The following is a 23,760-nucleotide window of genomic DNA, read 5'->3' on the forward strand; positions in this document are numbered from 1 at the left end:
GAATACTTCACTTTTAAACAAGAATTTTGCACATGAACTATGGCTGTCAGGCCAATTTTATTTTTGAAAATTTCTTTTAAAGTTTGTTAATTGTTTACAAATAAATTAATTCAGCCTACAGGCTATGAGAGTTATTGTTATTGTAGTCAGTTTCAACTTCAATTTCAATTGGCCATTTTCGATCTTCTCTCAATTTTACATTCACAAATCCTAAACTTACCTGAGCTTTTGCTGAGTGTCAGAGCTACAGTCTCTGGGTAGGTCACATTACTAAAAGAAGCTCCTTCAGAATTCCAGAAGTTATCCCATTCTTTAGGATCACCTTCTAGTTCCTTATAGAAGCTTTGTACTTGCCTTGCTGCTGCTTGAAGCAAACTTGACGCTCCTAAAATTGTGTCATCGGATAAGACAAAAAAAGCTTAGTGAGAGACCGGGGATTTGACTTTTCGTACAGGATACTCTTTCCTTTCTCCTGATGTCAAACAGAATATACTGCTTGAAATGTTGAGTCCCAACATACTCGACTCCAGTTTTTTCAGAAACATCACTTCTTCAGAGAAGAGATTATTTTTACAGAGTTGAAACCTGCAGTTACTTGTATATCCCAAACTATGCAAAGCTTCAGATGTTACTGAAAGCATTCTGGCAATATTGGAAATTGTCAGAGACAAGTATCTGTGCTTATTTTACTCAACATACACATGAAATAACAAACCTGTGAAAGTTTATGCTCAATCGGTCATTGGTCAAACAAATCACTGTTTAACACCGGTTTCACTCAACGGATTTCAGATTTACGAGATCAAAACTAATTGTAGAAACTAAAAACTTGTTTTGACTTCTCACCTGAGTAGAAGTTTCTTGAAGTGTCTTCAATAACATCAATGCCAGTTCCTTCTCTTGATTCATCCTTTAAGATATCAATCATACTCAGGTATGAATCCGCTGCTAAAACCTGAAATAGTCAATAATAAATAAAGGTTTAAAGCCATTGGACCCTTTCGGTACAGAAAAAAAAAAAAAAGTTCACAGATTTACAAATAACTTACAGGGTTTACAGAAGGTAGTGGTGAAATACTTCTCTTGAAATATTATTCCATGAAATGCTTTACTTTTTGAGAAAACAGTAAAACAATATTAATTCTCGTTAACGAGAATTACGGATTTATGTTAAACACATGTCATGACACGGCAAAACGCGCGGATACAAGGGTGGGTTTTTCCCGTTATTTTCTCCCGACTCCGATGATCGATTAAGCCCAAATTTTCACAGGTTTGTTTTTTGATATAGAAGTTGTGATACACGATGTGTGGGCCTTGGACAATACTGTTTACCGAAAGGGTCCAATGGCTTTAAAGGAAGGACAGGAAGGTTCTGAACAGGTGGGGGGGGGGGTTGCCATCTCTCAATTTTAAGAAAGGAGGCGATCAGAGTTATTTAACCACCAGGGTCCAAATTCATGGAGATGCATAAGGAGAAATATTGCCTACAATATTTCTGCTAAGCAACAATTACCAGGATACCAGTTACAGGTGCAACATGGAAAATGGTTCTTGGTTGTTATAATCAGAGAGATACTAGATGTAGTTACCTGAGTATCTAATGAGATTTCATCTGGGTTATAGATTGCTTGAGTCATAGCAGCTGAAGTTTGTTTAGTTATATCCAAGTTAAGTATCTTTATATCAGACAGCTTCTCCACTAGTTTGAATCGCACCTGTTAAGGAAAGAATCAAATAATAATAATACATTCTCTGTTACTTTAAGAGAGAGGTACTTAAATTGCCCCCCCCCCCCCCCGAAAAAAATAAAAATAATAATAATAAAACAATAAACAAACAAAATAAATGTATATAAAATTTAAAATAAAAGGCTGAAATTGAATGTTCAATACATTTGTGGTTTAATATCTCTGCTTTCTGTTACTGTGTGCCCCACACTTCAATTGAAGTTTTATTTTTTTATTTTGCAGTTAGTAATGTTTATTTTACACCTTTGAATTAAGGTGGAAACACAAATTAAATAAAAATATCTAACCCATTTTTCATAAAATCTAAAAATATACTTTTCAGCGTAATGTCTTTGATCTTTTTTTCTGATAGATCTGTAAGCTTTTCTCAGGGGTATTAAGGTAACTTACGTTTTCCTTTTGCAGTAACCAATCTGCATCTTGGTCTACATCTTCATCATCTAGTCCAGATCCTTCTGACTGTTCCCCAGTGTTCTCATTAAGAACTGAAGCTAAAGTATTAATGAGCTTAGTAGCAGACTGGGTGTCTCCCTTCTCAAGATATAGACCGAGTGTCGATGTAGAGCCTTCGCTCAGAGCAGTTAGCTCTGTAGTTAGCTTACTATCATCTGGAGGTAGTACCTGAGGAATAAAACCAATAGAAACTTAGTCCATAAAAACATGTTGATGTAGAACGTTCACTTTGCAGAGTATCATCGATCCAGAATGGCAACAACTTTATTATGATATGAGAAGTAAATGCCAAAATACATCTGGGGCTAATTTCAGGAAAAAGCTAAGATTGATCTCAAGATGTGTATATATTTAATGCTAAAAGCAAAGTGTCATGTCATAATATAGATCACTATGGGGATATTTGCCACTCATCTGAACATCAATCATAGCTCTTTGTGAATGGGCCCCTGAATCAATTTAAATTCTAGGTTACTTTATGATTACTTACTTTGACTTGAAGTCGTTGATGTACACCGATACCCAATGAATCCGTCACTTCAATATGAATCTCTACCATGTAGGATTTACTAGCCACACCCATCGGTAAGGTCATGGGCGGAGTCACTCCCTCTGGGCTGTAGTACAGTAATGTAAACATCTCATCAGGTGTAGTCTCAGCTCCAGTCACTTTAGTTACATCTTCATTTCCAGTACTGTATAGAAACTCATGATGAAGAGGCAACTCAGCGGAGTGAAAACCTGATGAGAAATAAACAAGACTATGGTATCAAAGTCATGAAAAACCTGTCGTCTTTTCCTGCAGTATTGATGTTGGGTTTACAGTGATTTCATAAACGCATCATTAAGAGCTTGGGAAAGCAACGAGTAAACAATGCTTACCAAATATCAATGTCAAGGGAACTAAAACCAGAATATTACTAATCTCATTTATTTCAAGCTTACTCAATGAAATGATTGTTTAAAAAATGTACCGAGGACCGTGTCACACAAGGCACTTTACAGGCAACCAGTTCCAGGCAATCTTCAAGAAGGGCACAGTTACATGCTAATTGGGTAGTGAGCCAACAACTAATCCAATTTATGATTGGTTCATCAGTTATATGCTAATCAGAGAAGCAAACCATTATCTAATCCAGTTTAGGATTGGTTCATCAGTTATATGCTAATCAGAGTAGCAAACCATTATCTAATCCAGTTCAGGATTGGTTGACCAGTTATATGCTAATCAATGTAACCAGACCCATTTAAGAGCAACAACCTTAGTGAACAAACCAGCCTGGCCAAACGTCATAGAGTTGCTTAAGCACAAATAAACTGATAAGCAAAAAGCATTTTAGCTTTAATGTTAGCCAAGTATTTTCTGCATAGGCAGCTCCATGACATTGTGTTTAGGTCCAGAGCTTGAATTTAGGAGAGTAGTCCACAAGATCGCACGGCTTGTAGGTCAAAAGTTTTACTGGACCAATGGACTGTTTTTACTATCAAAACATTTTACTTGAACAGGCAATCATAGACAAATTGTTTTTCATGGGAGACTTTTGGGACGCTTAGTGGCAGTAGACTTATCGGGAAAAATCCATTGTTCTCGGTAGTGTGCGCATGCTAAGAACTACGTAAACAATGGAAATTTACCTTGTAAGTCTGCTACCACCTAGCGCTCCAAAGTCTCCCATTGTCTTACATGTCTTATGGGTAAGTGTACTTCAATACTCAACAGAACGGAGAGACATTTATCAGATTATTCAAAGTCAACATTTGAACATCAAAGTGATGTTCTTATTCCATTGAAAGAAACACAAGAATGTCGGATTTATCCAGTCATGAGTTTAGTGGCCTGCCGCTTAATTCAGTGGCCTCAGTGGCTTGCAGTCAGGTCTGATCACAGATGGCCCCCAGAGACCTCAAACTGTACCTACCTGTACATGTGATAACAAACTGTGTACTAAGAGCTACACCTTCAGCTGGTGTAATGCTACAGCTCCCTCTATCAGGTACTTCTCCAATCACATACTGGTATTCTGAGTAACCAAATGACTGTAATTGACGGTTATAGACGGTAATTCCTACTGAGAATCTTGAGTCTTGATGAAGGAGAAATAAAGATGGTCTCAAGATGAAGTACGGACCTTTGCTTCCTGTGAATTGAAAATACAAAAATAGATCATCTAAAAAAAAATTACAATATTATTCCTTGTAAATATCATTTTCTCCAGTTAATAATTTGTTTTGTGGGTTTTACTTTCACCCAGTAGTACACTTAATCAAAATTGATATTTCTCATTAATCTACTCATGCTAACTGATTTTTGTTAGTGTGCATTTCTGTTATTTTTTAGTCTCAGCTGTTCTGAACTTAAATATTGCTTCTTTTTATGTAAATAATATCGTCAATGTCATGTAATTCAGCCTGTTTTGTCTGCAATGTAATTTTGTCAACAATAAACCAATTATATACCATCCGAGTAGTATACCTGTGAATTTCTTTCTATAGGAATCAGAAAAGCACTGAATAGTATTACAATAATCTTGGTTGTGCTATTTTGAAAGTCAATGTCCCCAAAAGTTATACAGCGCACTTTAGGCAAACATTTACACTTTTATCTTAATTTTTACTTGCAATTTGACTTTGGCGAGTGAGCCGACAGTTATGTGACATTGGTGCAAGTGGTCAAAGCATACCAGAAAATAACAAGAGATGCAGAGAAGCAATAGATGGTTAGAAACAAGACTTACTGGGTTTAACATTGATGGTTAAAAGTGGGATAACAAATAAGCATTATTTACCAGTGACTGTTTCTACATCCTGCTGAAATCCACTCTGTTCAGATCCTAGACTTGTCACATTCCATGTATACTCCAACTCTTCAGTAGTATTCCAGCATTGAACGCATTCCACTTCTAAGGCTAATCGTTTCTGAGGATTTATTTTATATCCACAGTTACGGATACATCTAAAAGGGCGAAAGTCAAGAAAATATTATGAGTTGGTTTTCAGGCTATAAAACTCTGAACATCTTGCGAAATGATTGTTATGAGAAGAACCAGCGTGAGATCAAGTTTTTTCATTCAGTTCCTCTAAGGAAAAAAATAAAGTAACATAGCCGTACCAGAAAGAAGTATGAACCAGTTGCTCTAAGGAAAAAAAATAAAGTAACATAGCCGTACCAGAAAGAAGTATGAACCAGTTCTAATTTCCCCAGAGTGGGATAATAAAGAGGATCAGGTTGGCCCAGTATTTTTTATCCTGCCATTCACCTCTGTGGGGTCCAGGTTCGAAACCCACCTCAGACCAGAGCCTTGCTTGTGGATCGGGTTTTCACTCCATACCTGATTGCGTGGGGTTTTTCCCCATTTTGGTTTTCCTCCCACATCTAAACTGAACATTTCTTCTTGTTCCCTATTCATCCAAATTGACGCTAATTTTGCTGTTGAATGTATATTCAAATAATAATAAAGTTGTTACAATAATCTCATCTCACCTGATTTGAAGTTTTGGAGGCTCACTGTGGATGACTCTAACAGTCTGAATGAAGTATTGAGCATCTCGTCCCTCCTTGCTACCTACGACACCAAACACATACTGACTACTCCTTGTAAGATTCTCCAATAGGATGTTATAAGATGAAGTCCCTGTTGCTATGGTTACATCAGGACCATCACCAAGACAACCGGGATCTGATCAATTAAGACAAATGGAAACAAAGATTTGATCAAACCTGTAAAAGCTGCACAAATGACATTATTAATACAAAGGTCATTTTTCAGTTTCTTTTTGTTTTATGGTCCGAATCTCTTTCTTTGAGGAGGGACCTGTCTATCGCAATATGTCCTTGATAAATTTTACAAACTACTACTGAGAGAGTTATTGTCACATTAAGCGGTAAAATACGTGCAGACAAAAGGAACATACTAACCAAAAAATTACTCAGAATTCCCCCTTGCAAAAGCTAGCGAATTGCAGCCAAAACGTGTAAATTACAGCGTCAAGAAAAACACATTCCAATTACCTCAATTTAATTCCCTTTTTGAAAAATCCCTGAACTCATAAAGAAATCATCTTTACAAGGAAAATAAAAACTGGATGGCCCCTTCAGAAAAATGAAGAAACAATCCTGGGGATAATTTTTCAATTCATCAGATTTATAAAAAACTTTAATTTACTAATATTTTGAGTGAATAATTAAAAGGTACACTTACTGTCTGGGTTAGGAGCAATGAATCCTTCCTCAAACTGGAAGATCTCATCTTGAAGTCTACAGTACCAGGAGAATATTATGGGATCATTCTTATATAGTGGAGTAGTTTGGTTTCCAGACGCTAGCCTATCCTTCAAGGTCATCTCATCAGGGTCAAAGGACTTGGACGCGTCTAATGAGATACTTTCATTCCAGCTTATGGTCACTGCACTACCTCCGATTATGCTAATTACAAGGTCAGAGGGCATGACCTCTATGAAGGTCTGATTCTTATTCAGGACTTTGGCATCGTTGTCCATAGTGACGGTCAACTGTAAGAGGTAAGTGTTGTAATCTAGAGTACGTCGTGGTATAACCAAATCAGCATTGGTTGCTTTGACGCTAGCTGATAACCCGTATCCAAAGAGCTGGTTAGCAGGAAGAGGTTTATCATTGAAGTATGAGACAACGTATGCATCCCACTGGAACAGCGCCCTCATAGTGGATGCGCAGTCTAATGTGACCTCTGAAACCAGGATGATGAGCTGGTTGCGTTTGACTCGCCAAGGGTTTGAGATATTCTTACTCCCTCCATGGATTACAACATGAGGTAGTCTACATGGATCGTCAGTAATAGGAAGGAGAGTCGTAACGCTGAGGGACGAGGCGTAGTTTGAACCTGTTATCACAACCTCATGGTCTCCTGATGCATTAAAGGTGAGATTATACATAGTGACTGCATGAGTGTACGGATCAAATGGAAGAAAGATGTTTGGATTCATCAGGGCTAAAGCTGATTTAACAGCATCTTCATTAATGACTGGTGTCGTTAACACATTGCTGTAGTTTCCAACTTGTACTGTGTAAGTAGCTTGTGTCCCAGGCTGAGCAGCAAAAACAATCAATGTGATTAACTCAAACTGTGCTACAGGGCCAGAGTGAGCGGCAAACAACCCAATCACACTCTCCTGCAGGATCAGAGTGGCTGACGAATCCTCAAAGTTAAAGATGTTCATGGTGAGTAGACGTATGCTGAAAGTGGTTGAATCAGTGTATAGATGCGCAATGTGTGCATCTGAACTTGACTCGACTACACCATCACCGAATCGCCATATATACTTCACAGCAGTACCTTCCGTGACATGAGCCATTAGATGAACAGGATACTCAACTGGGAAGTAGTTTTGATTTGGGCCTCCACCAGGTGTGCCATATTTCACTCCGGGTCGGTCAACATTGTGAGATGTTATGGAACAATTGAAGATTGGAACTTCAGTTTGGACTTTAACTGTAAACACTTGCTGGCTAACAAGGTTGTGAACCGTTACAACAGCCGGGTACATACCAGGGGAATAGGTATGGGTGAGGGTTAGGAAATTAACAATCGGACCATCTACAAAAGCATCTGTAAAATTGGCGCTACACAAAGGGTTGTTGATGCTCTCCTCTGGGCTATCACAGTTGGTTCCTCTTGTAAGATTGTACTCAATCCAATTGATGATGTCAAGACTTCCTAGATCTATTGTAAGGAGAGGGTTTAACCATTCACCAAAGTCAAATGTAATACTGGCGTTAGTGGGTAGTTTTTGAACACGGGTATCCCAGTAGAGATTGAATGTAATGTTACCATCGGGGTATCTTACCGGCGTATCGGTGGTCAGACTAAACCCCCATACTTTATCCTCAACAGCAATGAGAAGTGGTGTATGCGTCATCATGCCGATTTCATTACTAGCAACGACAAAAGCAGCGTACAGACCCAAGGCTGGATACAGATGCTGCTTGGTGTCCGTCTTCTTTGTTGTTGTTGCATTCAGTGTGGATGTGATGACAAAATTAGTTCCAAAATGCCATTCTAAGAGAACATTAGTCCCAGTGGCTATTGACACATATAATGTGACGGGTTCTCCTAGAGCAACAAATGGTGTCTCAGCCCAGACTTCAATACCTGAGATTTCAGCTTCTATATAGATCTGATCATGAAGAGTTAGTACAGGAGGTACGAGATTCCTTGCTGTAATGCTCACATTCTGCCAGCCTGATTCATTAATGTGTCCTCCTGGTATAATGGCTTGACCAAATGATCCATTCATAACAAAAGTGTAGTTTCTACTGTTGAGTTCTAATACTGACTCAACATCAGTGCCGGTGATGAGACTTATATTCACAATAAGATCCAAACCATACTGGCCTATCTTCCTACTTGTTATATTAAGACCACTAGCAGGTACCTGAACGATAATGACTTTGCTTGCGAAGACCTCAGGATGAAAGAAGTTTGTACAATTCACTTGTATCACATATTCACCAATCTGACTATAGGTATGGTTGATGGGAATGTAAACAAAATACTGATCAAGTTTCAAAATGGTGGAATTATCTCCAAAATCCCAAGTGCAGTTAAAACGGTTACCACGGAAACGGTTTAGCCTGAAGACGGTCATCTGATCCTGAATAGCGGCTTGGGGAGCTCCGACAGCGAGTCCTTTAATCTGATGAGGAGTAGGAGGTAGGAGGACGTTGTAGGTATCGTTGGCTAGAACAAGAGCACTACTAAGATGGTTAGTTGCCATGACAGTCACAAGATGATACCCGATGTCAATGAACATATGTTTGCAGTACAGTTTAGTGGTGACTATTGGATGGGAACCATCGTGGTAATCACATGTATACTCAACATTAGTACCTTGCTGAATCTCGATAAGGATAAATGCTGATTGGTCGGTGTGGGTTGTTTTATTACCACGGATATACGCTCGGAGTCCCTCTATAGCGTACTCAACATAAGCAATTGTTGAAACTGTTAATGAGTTGAGTTTATTAGACGCTGTAACTGTGATATCATAAGACCCTGGACCACTGTAGATGTATTCTACAGACCACACTTTACCAACATCCTTCTGCTCAAATATCTGCTCTGTGCCATCTCCTATATAGAAGAAAACAAAACAAGATTCTGGTTTTAGTTTGGTGTGTAACTCCAAAAAGCAGGAAAAAGCCAAGACACGACTGGTACAGGTCTGGAATTTTATCTTTAAGAGGGCAAGGCCATTTTCATTTTGCAAAGGGCACTTACATTGGAAAACCTTAAAGTCTTAGAGAAACTAAAAGGGGCACCAAGGCCAAGATCAGGGGCAACAGAGGCTGTGGTCTCCATGGCCTCCGTGTAATTCCAGGCCTGCTGGTATAAAATGTTGACAAAATGTTTTCCTACCTAGATCGATGGTAAAGACGACTTCAGTGCCGTACGTTATCTCCCAAGCTAAGAGGATGGGTTGTGATGGGATGACAGGGTATACGTCAGCTAGCAGCATCAGACCTACGACGTGCTCTTGGACATAAAACAACTGCATTATGCTGAACTCACTCACAAGATTCTGGGCTCGTACAGTCACCTCATAATGTCCTAAAATTTAAAAAATTCAATGTTTACTTAAAGTATGAAAACAGTTCCCTTTATTCAAGTTTCAAATAAAAGATTTGAAGATGAATTCCATTGGTAGCATTATAAAGAATCCAGTGATCATTTCAATCCATTAAAAAAAAATATTCAAATTTAACATATTTGTATGATATTGTGAGATTCTGTTTATTCACCTCACTTGGACTGAATGCCCATAAAACTAAAAAGCTTTTTGTAATGAACAAATATTTGAAAATAGCATTGTCATAAATGGTAAAAATGAAGAATACAACAAAATTTAACACGCTACAGTCATACATGCTGGGAGATCTAGGGTCGATTTTACAACGAGTTAGGGCTAGTCCTAACTTAGAACTAGTCCTAAGAGATATCAAACTCGAAATAAGACTAGTCCTAACTCATTGTGAAATCCACCCCAGCACTTATGGCTTTCTAGGGTAACTCTCTACCATTTCAACAAATTGAAGCGGATAGTTTACTATGTATGTTTTGAGAAAGTAGAATTAGCTGTTGCAAACTGATTCCCATTCAAAATGACCTGTGATATAAATGCAAAATATGGTTTAGTGGCCTGATATTTTGACCCTAGTAGAGTCTTTCTTGAAGGCTTTATGACAACACAACAAATACAGACAGGTTTTCATTATTAGCCTTTGAGAAAAACTCTGCTGAGGTAAAAACGCCAGGTCAATATATATTTTTGGGAAAAGTATTATTACCTGCGTCTCTGTAAACATACTGATGAGTAAAAGCGTCTGTAGTAAACTGCATACCATCATCATAATCCCAGAATAATAAAACATCTCGGCTATCACCAACAAACGGAGGCACCACAAAGTCAAAGATTTTACCTGATGGAAAATCAGTACAATGTGTTGTTTATATTTATTGAATATTAAAATGTTAGATATACATTAATGTTAATGTAAAATAATGTTATATTATATTGGACATTTTTTGTAAAACCAGCCAGCCTTGCATATGAATTGAGTTTCCAGTTCCTTCCTAATTGCATTCAAGTGGGTTTTTTTTTCCACTCCATCATCTTGAAGATAATTCCTATGGGTTCAGTGCCATTAAATGGGTGACTTTGGCCAGGCTTAATTTATCTTGAGAAGATAAATCAGTTTATCTCAATGAGGCAAATGTCTACTGGAAGATTTCGAGGGGCACCAAGGCAGTGGCCAGGGGGCATGGAGGCAAAGCATCAGACCAATCAGATTACTTACCTTTAACACAGACCTCCGGTTGGAATAGTAGAGCTACAATTTCCTCCTGGACAATGACTTGACGGAATGTGAATCCACTAGCCCAAGGGTTCTCAGAAAAGCAGGTAACGTTGAAGGTTCCTTCAGATTGGTAGGTATGGGAATCTGTGCATTCAAATCAATAATAATCTCATGGCTGAGTTTTCAATATCAAAAATATCTGTAAGCGTATTACAAGAAAGTTTTTTCTTTCTGAATTAGCGGAAGTGGCTACATCACCATGTCAACATGCATTATATAAACCTAAGCATACACTGTATTATAGGTTGTCCTTAGCAACACCCTTAGCAACAGCCACAGCTGCAGCCAATTCAGACCTGTCTTATCTTTTAACATCTCAACTTGGTCTGGAGCCTCATAGTATTAGACTCTCTATAATTCTATGGGCCATAAGTGCGGAATTCCGTAGTAAATACAGCCATAATTGGCGTTTACTTTCTTAATTATTTCATTAGTGAATGATTCATTCAGGAACAGCAGGCTCAACACCTGAAAACACTTTGCCTTTTCAGAGTAGAAAAGCAATCAATCACTTCTATCCAACCATTCAAGGTTTAACAAAAATGTAATGCAAGTTTGTCCAAACAAGGCAAAAGGCCACTTTTGGTAAGGGGTAAACGAAAAAAAGAAGAAGATGAAAATAGGGCAGGGGAGCTTTTTAAGGTAGGAATTGATATTACTCTTGAAACTCTAGATTGTAGGATGGAGGGAAACATGCACCAGGCAAGGTTCCAAGGAGATATAATATGTGGCATAAAGATGTTTGAACAAAATGTAAATTTGCAACAAATTGCTAACTTACCAGTGTAGTCAGATCCAATGTCGAAGAAGGCTGCATTATACTTGCTGGATACTGTACCATCACCCCAGTCAAACGTCATGAGTACGTTACTACCATTATTAGCAACACACCTTGCTTCTAATACATTAGCTCTGATATGAGGAGTGGTGAGAAACAGATCTGTACTACTGATGCTAGCATCAATTTGGATCGAGGTTGTAGCTGATTCATCACTCACGTTATTGTAGGCTCGGATTGTGACCGTGTATGTTTCTGGGAGGGTGTAGGTGTGAATGAAGCTTGAGTTGAGGAGGTGAGTTACGTTTGAGGAATCTCCGAATACGTAGTCATACCAAACTTTGTTCCCGGTAGCGATGATTGCGGTGATTAAAACTGGGGTGTAAATGAGATTATCTTGAGCTACTGCCTCGACGTCTGTTACTCTCTCTTGAATCTCTACTATGATAGGATCGGATAGCATCCAAGAGACCATGTTGGAGACATTGACGGTAACGTTATAGTAACCAATCCTAGTGTAGACATATTCTACTGAGGGTGCTGAGGTTGTGTCTTCACCATCATCACCGAAATACCAATCAAAATGGACGTCATTACCTCTGGACCATGTTACAATGAACTCTACAGTATCTCCTGTTGCTTGGACGTCAGTCTTGTTGTGAAGTATGACTCCCTCCACTGGGTCTTGGACAATAATAGATTGAATATCCGATACAGCTGGGTAGTTACTAATAGTACACTCTACATCATAGGTATTGAAGGTGGAATAATTATGCCAGATAAAACCTGTGTTTTCAATAGTGACCGAAGCTCCATCACCGAAATCCCAATTGAAGGTTAAACCTTCTCCAGTATGCCAAGTAACCTCACAGAAGAACAGCGTTTGTATCTCACTAGTTGTGTATTCTTGGCATTGGACGTAGTTAGGTTTCACTGCCGTTACATCAAAGGTATGATCTAAAGTACTTGCTATATTGTCTGATTTAATGAGTACAGTGTAGATGCCAGGATCAAGGTAGAAATGATCATGAGTCGTGTCAAAACTCCAATCTCCCGATGTTGATCCGTCACCATGATCCCACTGGTACTGAACGACATTACCGCTCATTATGAATGAACTGTAGTTAAACCAACAACCTGACAGAATGGTATTCCATTCACTGGTCGTGTTATCTCCAGGATACAGCTCAATCGTACCATTGAGTCCAGTGATTCTATACCTAGAGATAATTGATAGGATGATGTCTACAGAGCTCACATTGTTATAAGCTTTGACATGAGTTGTATAGTTACCAATAACTGAGAAGAGATAACTCTGGGTGTCGGTTGTCTTCACATCAGGTCCATCCGTGATATCATTCGTTAAGAATGGTAGACTCGTATTCGTTGAGCTGTCAGGAAAGGTCCAAGTGAATCTTACGTATGTACCTTGGGTTATCTCAACATACATTGGGTAGGCTTCATCATTGCAAGCATAGTAGATACCAAGATTACGAGTGAATTGAAGACCTTGTATGGTGAGTATTCTATACTGGGATGCAATCCATTGAGGTAATGCTTCAACCTCCTTCCCAAGTAAGTTATTGTACTTGGTGTTAATCTCAAACATCCCTGAGGTACTGTAGCTATGTGATACCCAAGACATTGATGGTTTAGAGACATGTGCTCTGATGTAGAAACTAATATCCATCCGGTCCGCATCTTCACGTCTTACATCTCGCTCTTGGGAAAGCAGGTCTTGCTCCTTGAAGAACACCGTTTCATTATCAGTTAGAAAATGTGCAACCTCTCCAACTAGTGGGTAGGCTGCTTGCCGGTAATAGTCAGGGAACTTCTGCTGGTAGGGTCCGAACCCCACCCAATCATGAGACTGGACTGTGAAGCGATCAGTTTCATTGACAGTGAAGATGTTATAACCTTCTTGAAGATACACTATGGTCTGCCCAATGACACCATAAGGAATCCTCATTGATCTTTGCTTTCTTTCCGATGAACACGACCAAAAGAAGTGTTGAGGCATTCTCACAAATGGTTCGGAATAGTTGCACATCTTGATTTGACCATCGGAAGAAATGTTTCCATTAACTGTTCCATTTATGGTCCCATTTGTAGTTCCATTTGTGGTTCCATTATTACTCTGTACGCTTTGTGTCTGATTCTCACATGGTGCAATGGTGAATGTTGAATTGGATTCTGCAAAGTAGTATGTTGTATGAAAAGGTTGGCATGACGCTGACTCCAAGCAGAACGCTGTGTAGTTATCCTTACATGGAGTCTCAGTGACAGGTGGACATGGGAAGTACTTAGTGATACAGGTTCTGTTGTGTGGACAATATTTCTCATTCTCATCGCACAGCGGTCTGTAAACCTACAAAGATAAAAAGGCAAGGTGTGGTTAATATCAATCACAATCTACCATACAAGATTCCTGATAGGAACTGAAATATACCAAGTGAATTCTTCACCTTTCTTGGATTTGTAAACCAATATCTACTTTAACATTGACAATCATGGAGGCTTTATCAAATTTCTGTTCCCCATTTATAATCATGATCATAGAATTATAATCAATGCTTTACACAGATACGGGCCCAATTGATTTTTATTATTTTTTTTTATTACAAATCCAACCGCACATAAGTAGCGCCAAAAACAGGATGAATAGAAAACAAGAAATGTTCAGTTTCTGATGTGGGAGGAAACCCCCAATCGGGTGGAAACCCCCAATTGGGTGGGAAAACCCCACCCATCAGGTGGGTACTGAAAACCCAAACCATATCATAAGGCTCTGGTTTGAGATGGAATTCGAACCGGGGTTCACAGAGGTGAGAAACCACTGAGCCAGCTTGATGCCCCATATTCTGTTTAAGACTCTCACCTGTATTCAATTTGGTTTTACACTGATGTGTGTTAGCACTGTATACTCAGTACTTTCCCGAGTTCTGTAAAAACAAATCACAGGCATATTACTCGGTCGGGATTTGAACCCACAACCTTACCAATTCTAGAGTAGTGTCATACCAACTAGACTCTCACCTGTAGTTTAATTCTTCCTTCTTTGACAGCAAACACCTCCCATGCTTCTAGCTTAGCCTCCTGCATGAATTCCAATGCTGGGATAAGATACACACCTTGAAGGTTTAACGCAGGTTCAATGTTGTCAAGACGTCTTGGGATTGGTGATCCTACTGAGAAACGCTGGGCATCTGTCAATCGATCAATCAATTATATTTCCATTTTATCAATCAGTATCAAATAAACAATTATCAGGTGGATTTGAAACTTTATATGGTTGAAGTACTTTCAGATGAGGTTTGCAGCAGCACCATGTAAAAATCTCTTTGGAGTAGTGTTCAACCACTGGTTCTTTTCAGAACTAAAACAACTCAAAAGGGATTTTCACATGGTGCTATTGCAAAATTCACCTAAACGACAATCAGTTTGACACAAAGAGGTCATAGGAATCTCAAACAAATAAAGCTTGTCAAGTAGATATCCTTATGACAGGTTAACAAAAACAATGTAATGGCATAATACAAAACAGCCTGAAATACTTTACTACACACACAAGTTTAATTGAATAGTTTCATGAAGTCGGTGTAGTTACATGGGTACAATACATCAATCAAAAAATTTTATTACAAAATTAATATTTAGTAAAACAAAAGAAACTGCCATTTACATATTAAAAAACTGACCTGCAATTTTCATATTCACTTCAGTTGAACCATCGTTAAAGTTCCATGTTACATCCATGTTATTTCCCTGTCCGACACGACCTATGCATTCAAATGGAAAGTCAACCTCAATGAAAGAGTTGCATACCGTCCTCAGATCTGATAAGAATCAAAGAAAAGAAAAACAAACATTAATCCCATGTTAATTCAAAGATACAGAGTCTACATTAAACAGATACAAACTTCAACAATGTTCTAAAAGAACAATCGCTCTTAGTTAGGGATATTTTTAATAGCTCAATCAATATTTGAAAAATATCTGAAGACAAATGACAAAATTGAAGTACAAAATTTCATAAAGCCTGTAAGCACAAAAACTTGCTAAGCAACAGCACATATAAATATTGCTAAGAAAAGCTGGTTACCAGCCAAAAGTCCATAAAATTTACACTGTTGTGACTGGTGCCCACTAATTTTTGCTTAGCACAGAAATTTGCTACGCAGTATTTTCTGCTTAACACCTTTATGAAATTGGTCCCTGAAGGAAGTTGAAATTTTTGTGGGATGAAAGCTTGAAGTCATAATGGTATGAGGTCAACCCAGCTTATTAAGAATCACGATGATAACAAACCTGATATAGGAGCTTCTATGTAGACTTCTTTTCTTGCTTCTAGATCTCCAGATGCATCATTCTTGACCCAGACCTTGACGAGATACACCCCAACATCTGAGAAGACATGAGGTTGAGGTCCTGGTGTCCAGTCTGCGATACCAGTAGAATCACCAAAGTCAAAACTATAGACTGCAGTGTCTGAACCAGCCTCTAGTGTCGTCTCTATTACTGCTTCCTTGAAGACTACAATGTAACCTTGAAGTAAATTATGGAACAGATTATTTAATTGATATTGACTTAATTTCAAATGACAAAGCGTCACGACAAATGCTAAGATACAAAAAGTGGATAAGAAATCAAATCAAATAATCAGGCCTAGAATTTCATAACTGAGGGCACGGTCATCTCCCTTTAGCAAATGGCACTTCCGTTGGAAAATCTTAAGGGCAGGGTTTATCAAGGCAAGTCTGCAAGACCAGGGCTGTACAGGCAATGAACTACATGGGTGGTCTCTGTGTAGATTAAAGCCCTGAATGATTGCCATGACATTTGAAAACAATCAGGACAAATTTCATTCAATAAAGTGAACCTCTATGATGATTTGAGGCATTGCATGGTGAGGTATCAATATATATTTGGTTTGCGGTAGCACCATGTGTGTATCTTCATGAAGTGAACCTCATTATATTTAAAGATTATACATGTACTACTTGAAGCACACATAAAATGTAAAGTTTACACACAAACTAGAACCCTCGAGACTCTAATACATTGTTGGAAAAAAAAAACCACACATATAGATTTAACTAATTCTAATCAGCTTTAAGAGATTCTTACAAAATCACCTGAAAAGACTACAGTCATTTGACCAGTTCGGGATCATTGACCAGTTCGGGATCACTTCAACTTTGCAATAACCAAATAATTATATCACTTCTCATTATTACCAATTTCTGTTGATAAATGTGAAGATTAACACCCATTAAACCAACAAACCCAAAATAAGGTGCCAAATATCATCAGCAAATAAATTATGGCTGTTTTCCTGAAGGTTGTCTGCGAAATTTATCATTTTTTTGTTTAAAAATGTTGGTTGAAAAACACTGTTAAAACTTCTTACCTTTAGAATTGGAGTGCCGGGGCAAAAAATATTTATGTAAAATGATAAGAATGTGTAAAAAAACATTCCTGTAAATACTGTGCAGTCATCTTGTTTTTTTGAGGTGACGAAGATCCCAAAATCTTCTTTAGGGGGGCAACTTACCCTTGACCAGTTCGGAATCACTCAACATCTCATTGCGTCAAATGGTGCCGCACTAACTTACTAAGTATGGTAAAATCATACTACTGCAGTAGAAAGTTTATTTAGTTGATTTTGAGAAACGTTACTTCAACAAATTCTTGTAGATTTTTTATTTTGTGAGAAAATTAAACTTGGAGGGGTCAATAATGCTTTTTAGGTTCGCTTCACTTTTTCATTTGCCTTTGCTGTTGTTTTGAGGTTTTGTCGCTGGGTTTTTGCGCTGCTATTGAGGACACTTGCATGACATTCATTAAAGAAAGGAAGTCCAAGTCCATGCCAACACACCTCTGAAGTTTCGTGTCCTTGAGAGACAGTTCTATGAATGGGAGTATGGGTTTGCAATAAAGGGCACTCTACTGATTCAGAATAGATTCAACTGATCCTGAACTGGTCAAACAGGTGACGATATTTTTCTCAAAGCCTCTTCAAAAGAACTAATCTTTTTTTGTCAGTGAATACTTGCTGAGTTTTATGACATGTTTAGGTAAACTGCTAAAAAAATTTGTTTAAGATATCAAAGAGATTGCAACAAAAAACAATGTGAATTCAAAAAGTGATCCCGAACTGGTCAAACGACTGTACCTTGCATTAGATAAAAACAAAGTAACCCTTTGATCATTAAGTCTTTACCTGGATCCACAAGAACGACACTTTTGACTGATGTTGAAGTACTGTACACACTACTAAAGTCCATTCCTCCACAGAAATCAGTTGGACTTCCAGCACATCTTAAGTTACACCCAAACTGGGACCCGTTACTGTGAGTACCAACAGTCTCTCCACATAAACACATGTACCCTCGTTGCAAGGCTGCGTGAGGGTAATCCATAGACTTGCATAATGCTTTACAAAGTTTGGGGTTGACATTGTTGAAGTCATGGTCACCACCGGCAACAATAAACTCTCGTTGAGATGGGTCTTCTCTGAAACATCCCTCATAAGTTTCATCCGTAGAAGCATCTAAAGAATACAACATTCAAATATAAGGACGTTATTAACATTATGTCAGCCAATTTATGGCCCCATGTGCCACAACGAACAAATGTTTTTAAATCTCTTAATTATTTATCAATTCCTTACTACTTTTTACAAGCTATTCTCAGCGTTTGTTGATTGATGAATACAAAATGCGTAATTATTCAAATTTGACTCATGTTTTTGTGGAGAACTTTCAAAATCGTAATCTCAAGCAATTACAATTACTGTTAAAAACCGCAGAGTTCTCCTACGAGAATCTAGTGTTGTCACTGTTTTGAAGTATGGCTGTAGCTATCCCTAACCAACCTAGCTAGACTAATGTTAAAAAAAGAGAGACCATCAGCCCAACTAACTACAAAAACATGAAGCACTTGAAGTGTGCTAAAACTACTCCTAGAACTATGACGTTCATTCTGCTATCGTCTCCCGTTGTTCGTTCCGCTATTATTATTAAATAAAACCTACCCTACTACCCTCCTGGCCTACAGTACACTACACCATTTATAGAGTATAAAGACTGTCCCTACATGCTCTATGACTACACATTGTCACCATGATGCAGTGCCAGTCACTCAGCCCAGGCTGCTGGGTCAGCTACCTAGACTAGAGCTAGTGTTATTTGCTGATGAGTTGTGAATGTGAGTGGCCAGCCCAATGTACACCCCATGACTGTGACATGGGGTTCCTACTAGTAGTAGTACTTGTACTTCTTGCCCGACCTGCCCATGGCATAATTAATAATAAGGCATAAAATATCTATCTCATTATCTGAATTCTGACCTAATTAAAAGTTAAAACTAAAACTAAAAGTTAAAACACTGTTTAATTAACAGAAAGTAGGGGGCCTAATGTGTATATATCAAACCTAAACCAACACAACAGCATGGATACCCTACATGCTCTATGACTATGTAAGAAGTACGATCTCCACTGAATCATTATGACCATGGAGGTAGCACGATGTGACACTGACTCTCACTGTCAGTTCATTCTTTCTCCATTTTTTACCATTCATACAGCGCGGTGTATGACAAATCCAAAAGAGGGCGCTATTTTTACCCGCCATTCGGAAACTGTAGTCTGTGTGTGACCGTCTGACTGGATACATTGACTCTAAAAACAGTAATTTCAGTGAAATTGAGAACTCAAAAATAATCGTTAGGTAAACCGCTTTCACGACAAACTCACCAAACAGGCTCCCTGGAATAGAAAACAAAATCAAAAGAAATATTCTCCCCTTAAAATGGTGGGAAACCATGGTTGGAAGTCACCAACGCCACTGACATAATCGTTGACTTGTTGAAAGTTTGGCGGAGTATTTACACTGACCAAAACCAGAGTTATTCGACCCGTCAGCCACACTGCCATGTCCATACATCTAAACAAAGTAGATCGATGGATATAGCAGCTCATAGAGCTATAATTATAAAAGAAATAGCTCTATGATAGCGGCATGAAAACAAATAAATAAACATTCATAAATACCTCAGACAGTTTCGCTATTCCTCCTGGTGGAGAGCGCGTCACGTGGGTGTGTATAAACCTTGTTTATGACCGGTAAAAGGTGTTAATTCGTGACAAGCGACCTTGCACCTATTCTTAAGACAGTTTCTTCATTCCTATTGGTCGAGAGCATGCAACGGCTGAAACAGTTGTGCCACATCACGCGAAACGCGCGACGCGCACAGCATTCCCTTATATAGACCTTATGCACATGACGTCATTTCAGTAGGGCGCCTACCTAGAGGTACATTGGCTAATCCTGTGTGCCGTGCGTACAAATCTGTGCGTTTCGATTGTTTCGTCACCGCTTTTCCACTAAGATGGCCGCTGGATGACGTCAATGCATAAGGTCTATATAAGGAGTTGTTTACCCGAGGACGGCGGAGGGCTTTACCATTTCATAGCTGGAGGGGTGTTGTGTTGAAAGAAATCACTTAACAATTATAATTTTTGCATTTATTTTACTTTTTTCATAAAAAGTGATGATGTTTTTGACCGAAAAGTTATTTATGAATGGGAATCAAAGTATGTTGAATCGGTTTTCAACTAGTGGTTTAAACCCGCCGAGGCCTGGTTCTTTATAATTTACCTCGACTTCGTCTCGGTAAAATTATCAAGAACCAGCCGTCGATTTCACAAAACTCTTCCTATCTTAAGACTAATCTTATGACTTAGGACGAGTCCTAACCCTGCACTGTAGCATGAAGACTTTAAGATTAATCCTAAGTTAGGACGAGTAACTCGTCCTAACTCGAGATAAGACGAGTCCTAATTCTTTGTGAAATCGACGGCAGGCCTCTCTTCACCACACATTGATTCCCTTATTAAACAAACAGCCCATGCAAGTTCAGTGTCGGTGGGATGTAAACAAATTTTTTTTATAGGCCTACTGGAAATGAGATATTCAATTAGGATGCCCTGGAAAATCTGTTTTTATTTTGTCACTAATCTATGGTATCGGGCGCACCCAGCTGTTGTTTACAATAATTGCATATTGTTCTAAAAAAAGAAAAGAAAGGTAATTTGTTCCTTTTTGCTCCCACTCCAACTTTTTTTTCCTTTCGTCATTTTTGAGCACATCAATCTATACTATAGGTTTTCTCAGTCAAATTCGGCAAATGAGCAGTCAATTTAATTTTCATGCGTTCGATCGAATTAAAGCTGTTTTGCTTTTCCAGTTGTTACTGTGTTTCAAATTCAGAATTCGGCCATTCAATTTCGTTTTGGGTCGAGTCAAATTCCTTAAGCACTCTGTTTAACTTAACGTAGCGTCATTCTTTTTCGTGACACACACGCCTCAAGAAGCGTCTGCGAATTTGAATGCTGCTTTGATGAATTATTAAATTGAATGATTATTTTGTTAATTCGAATGACGCAACATTACATTTGACTAATCCCAAAACGAAATCGAATTACCCTTTTGAGTAGCATTCGATTTTGCGCGAAATAGAATAGCTTGGTGGTTAAATTGGCTGCTCTTTTTCTGAAATTGACCGAGAAAACCTATATAACATCCCCATCGAATGTTAGAAAAGTATAATAAATGTCCTCACCCTTCTCTATAATTTTTTCCCCCAGCACAGTGTAGTTAAAGAAAGAAAAGGGGAATCCTGGCGGTTGATCTTGGGACTGTAAAACAAAATTAAATTTTCCTTTTCTTGTAGTCGTATTAATTTTAAACATTCATCTCTACATTTTCACACAAAGATTTAAAACAATTTGAACATGCGTTAACTGACTGGATCCCGTTTGGACACAACCATGTATATTTTGCACCTGATTGGGCTTACGGTCTCATGGTTTCACGCGTGCGCCCAGCCGCAGTGTGGTACTCTTCATTTATTGAAGCAGCACTTGAAAGGAAGAAGAAGAAGAAGATGACGCAACTCAAGAAGTAGGTCAATAAACCCATTATGGCGTTTCCAGGCCACCGTACTGACATCATGTATGCAAATCTCATTCACGTAGTCGTACCGTTATGTGTGTAGTGTTTGTACGCAGTGTGTACATAAATTATTCAAAGCTAAACCTTCACAATATATGCATGCACTATACAATACAACGTACAACATGTACGAGTCAAATCACGTGTAATTTTCAATCTCGAACGTGGGTATGTTTGTGTAAAAAATGCGCAGGAACAGTCTTCGTTAACAAGCTCCCACGTGTGAAATATACCAGAATAACAGTTCATTGATGTGGCGAATGGATCGAAATAAACTACCGAAAGATGTGAACCATTCTGGTCCTCCAACAGCATGGTAGGGAGATCATATTTGGGAGTATTTGCGGTGCAGGTTTTTGTGACTGCCTGGATAATTGAAACTACGAAAGGTAAGCTCTCGCATTTGTTGACATGATTGGCCGTGTAGTTTGCGGTCTAAGTTTACTAGTTGTGGTTAAACGACTTCCGGCCCGTCGTCAACGGCCATGGTAGGAGTTAGAAAGTAGTAGGAATGTTTGTATGTTGGAGGATAAACCATATAGAGCAATGATGGATAAACCATATCGTATGGAACAAACTCAGTATTGCAGTTGTACTTGTGCTCATTTCTTTGCATGACATCGGTTTGTTTAGCCCCATAATTAAATTGGTCCAATTCATGGGGCTACGGTTTGTTATGGGACTTATGATAGGTAATTTTATTTTCGCAAACTAGGCAGTTTGGATGTTCTATTGCTGTTTTATTTGTGTTGGTGTTTTGCTCATCCTCCTCATGATGATGTTGTGACTATATACCCTGTGAACATGCTGGTGAATGATAGTCACAGTCACTGTTTGTTTGTTTTTGCCTTCTACTAGCAGTCGACTAGTAGAAACCCGTAGGAGAAATGCCAGTATTACAATGATGTATCGGATCTCTCAAAACCAACTACCATCCATAAATCCACTCAACTTTCTGACTCTTGTTCCCCCCGCGGTATATCAACACGCAGTTACCATCCACTGAAATATAATCTCTTTTCACCCCGCACCAACATCTACAAAAACTCTTTTCCCCCAAGAATTACCCCTGCATGGAACAATCTTCCACTGCCTGTTGTCACTGCCTCGCTCTCTCAGTTCAAATCCACTCTTAATCTACCCAAGTTTCTCACAACGTTTTAAATACTTTATAAACCTCTCTCCATTACTCGTTGCCAAGTAAGTTTTTATGCTAATAATTATTTTGAGTAATTACCAATAGTGTCCACTGCCTTTAAGAAGGATTTTGAACAGACTTTGTTAATAAAATAAATTAATAAAAATACCGCATACATTTTAATTTCAATACGCTGTACTCCCTCCTGACATGTTCAGTCCTTTGCCGATTGCCCCACGCCACATCACAGACATGACGACCGAGGCCATCAGGAACTTTGATGTTGATGATCTTTCAAAGGGAAAATCACATTTTTTGGTTTGTTTTAGGAATGTAGGCAGTGCAGTCAACTTTGTGTACAGATTTCTCCGCATACAAACCCCCTGCCCTCTAAAAAAGAGCAAAGCACTAAAACATTACCATTTTCTATGTTTATTATTATAATATTATTTATTATTACTATTTATTCGGCCAAGTTTCAAGGACAATAACGTTCACACACAAAAAGTATACTTGTAAGTAAACAGAATTAAGAAAAATTGCAAAAATATAATTCTTTAAAAAATAATAATAATCATGACGTTTCAAAAACTAAATAATAATACAAACCGAAGTTGGAAGAAAAATGGTGGGATAGGTAGGGGGTGGTTTAGCAACCAAGCAAGACAACGGTGGAAAAAACCCCCAGAGAAAACAACAACACTAGCAGCAACAACAACAAATCAACAACA

At 38.4% G+C, this 23,760-nt stretch overlaps 2 protein-coding genes across 5 annotated transcripts in view; one reads left to right on the forward strand and one right to left on the reverse strand.

The window, feature by feature from the left end:
- LOC139937042 (polycystin-1-like) overlaps positions 1-19,759 on the reverse strand; it is a 34,149-nt gene extending 14,390 nt beyond the window's left edge. The window contains exons 1-18 of one of the 2 annotated variants that reach the window (XM_071932004.1): positions 19,340-19,466; positions 18,096-18,425; positions 16,181-16,417; positions 15,571-15,708; positions 14,909-15,078; positions 11,876-14,240; positions 11,035-11,178; positions 10,525-10,656; positions 9,596-9,787; positions 6,404-9,310; positions 5,686-5,881; positions 4,991-5,157; positions 4,124-4,342; positions 2,695-2,945; positions 2,142-2,372; positions 1,593-1,718; positions 847-955; positions 221-385 (exon numbers count right to left, since the gene is read on the reverse strand). In XM_071932004.1, coding sequence (XP_071788105.1) covers positions 221-385; positions 847-955; positions 1,593-1,718; positions 2,142-2,372; positions 2,695-2,945; positions 4,124-4,342; positions 4,991-5,157; positions 5,686-5,881; positions 6,404-9,310; positions 9,596-9,787; positions 10,525-10,656; positions 11,035-11,178; positions 11,876-14,240; positions 14,909-15,078; positions 15,571-15,708; positions 16,181-16,417; positions 18,096-18,425; positions 19,340-19,391 — 8,131 coding nt within the window. In that variant the 5' untranslated portion in view covers positions 19,392-19,466. Of the gene's footprint in view, positions 1-220; positions 386-846; positions 956-1,592; positions 1,719-2,141; positions 2,373-2,694; positions 2,946-4,123; positions 4,343-4,990; positions 5,158-5,685; positions 5,882-6,403; positions 9,311-9,595; positions 9,788-10,524; positions 10,657-11,034; positions 11,179-11,875; positions 14,241-14,908; positions 15,079-15,570; positions 15,709-16,180; positions 16,418-18,095; positions 18,426-19,339; positions 19,467-19,631 lie in introns of those variants that run through there. The other variant, XM_071932003.1, reaches the window with a different exon arrangement.
- A 2,230-nt stretch (positions 19,760-21,989) lies between these two features.
- LOC139937647 (protogenin B-like) overlaps positions 21,990-23,760 on the forward strand; it is a 47,369-nt gene continuing 45,598 nt past the window's right edge. For all 3 annotated transcript variants that reach the window (XM_071932890.1, XM_071932892.1, XM_071932891.1), the window contains exon 1: positions 21,990-22,280. In XM_071932890.1, the coding sequence (XP_071788991.1) occupies positions 22,205-22,280 (76 nt within the window). In that variant the 5' untranslated portion in view covers positions 21,990-22,204. The remainder of the gene's footprint in view (positions 22,281-23,760) is intronic.

This window comes from Asterias amurensis, chromosome 5 (genome assembly GCF_032118995.1).
Source record: "Asterias amurensis chromosome 5, ASM3211899v1".
NCBI lineage: Eukaryota > Metazoa > Echinodermata > Asteroidea > Forcipulatida > Asteriidae > Asterias > Asterias amurensis.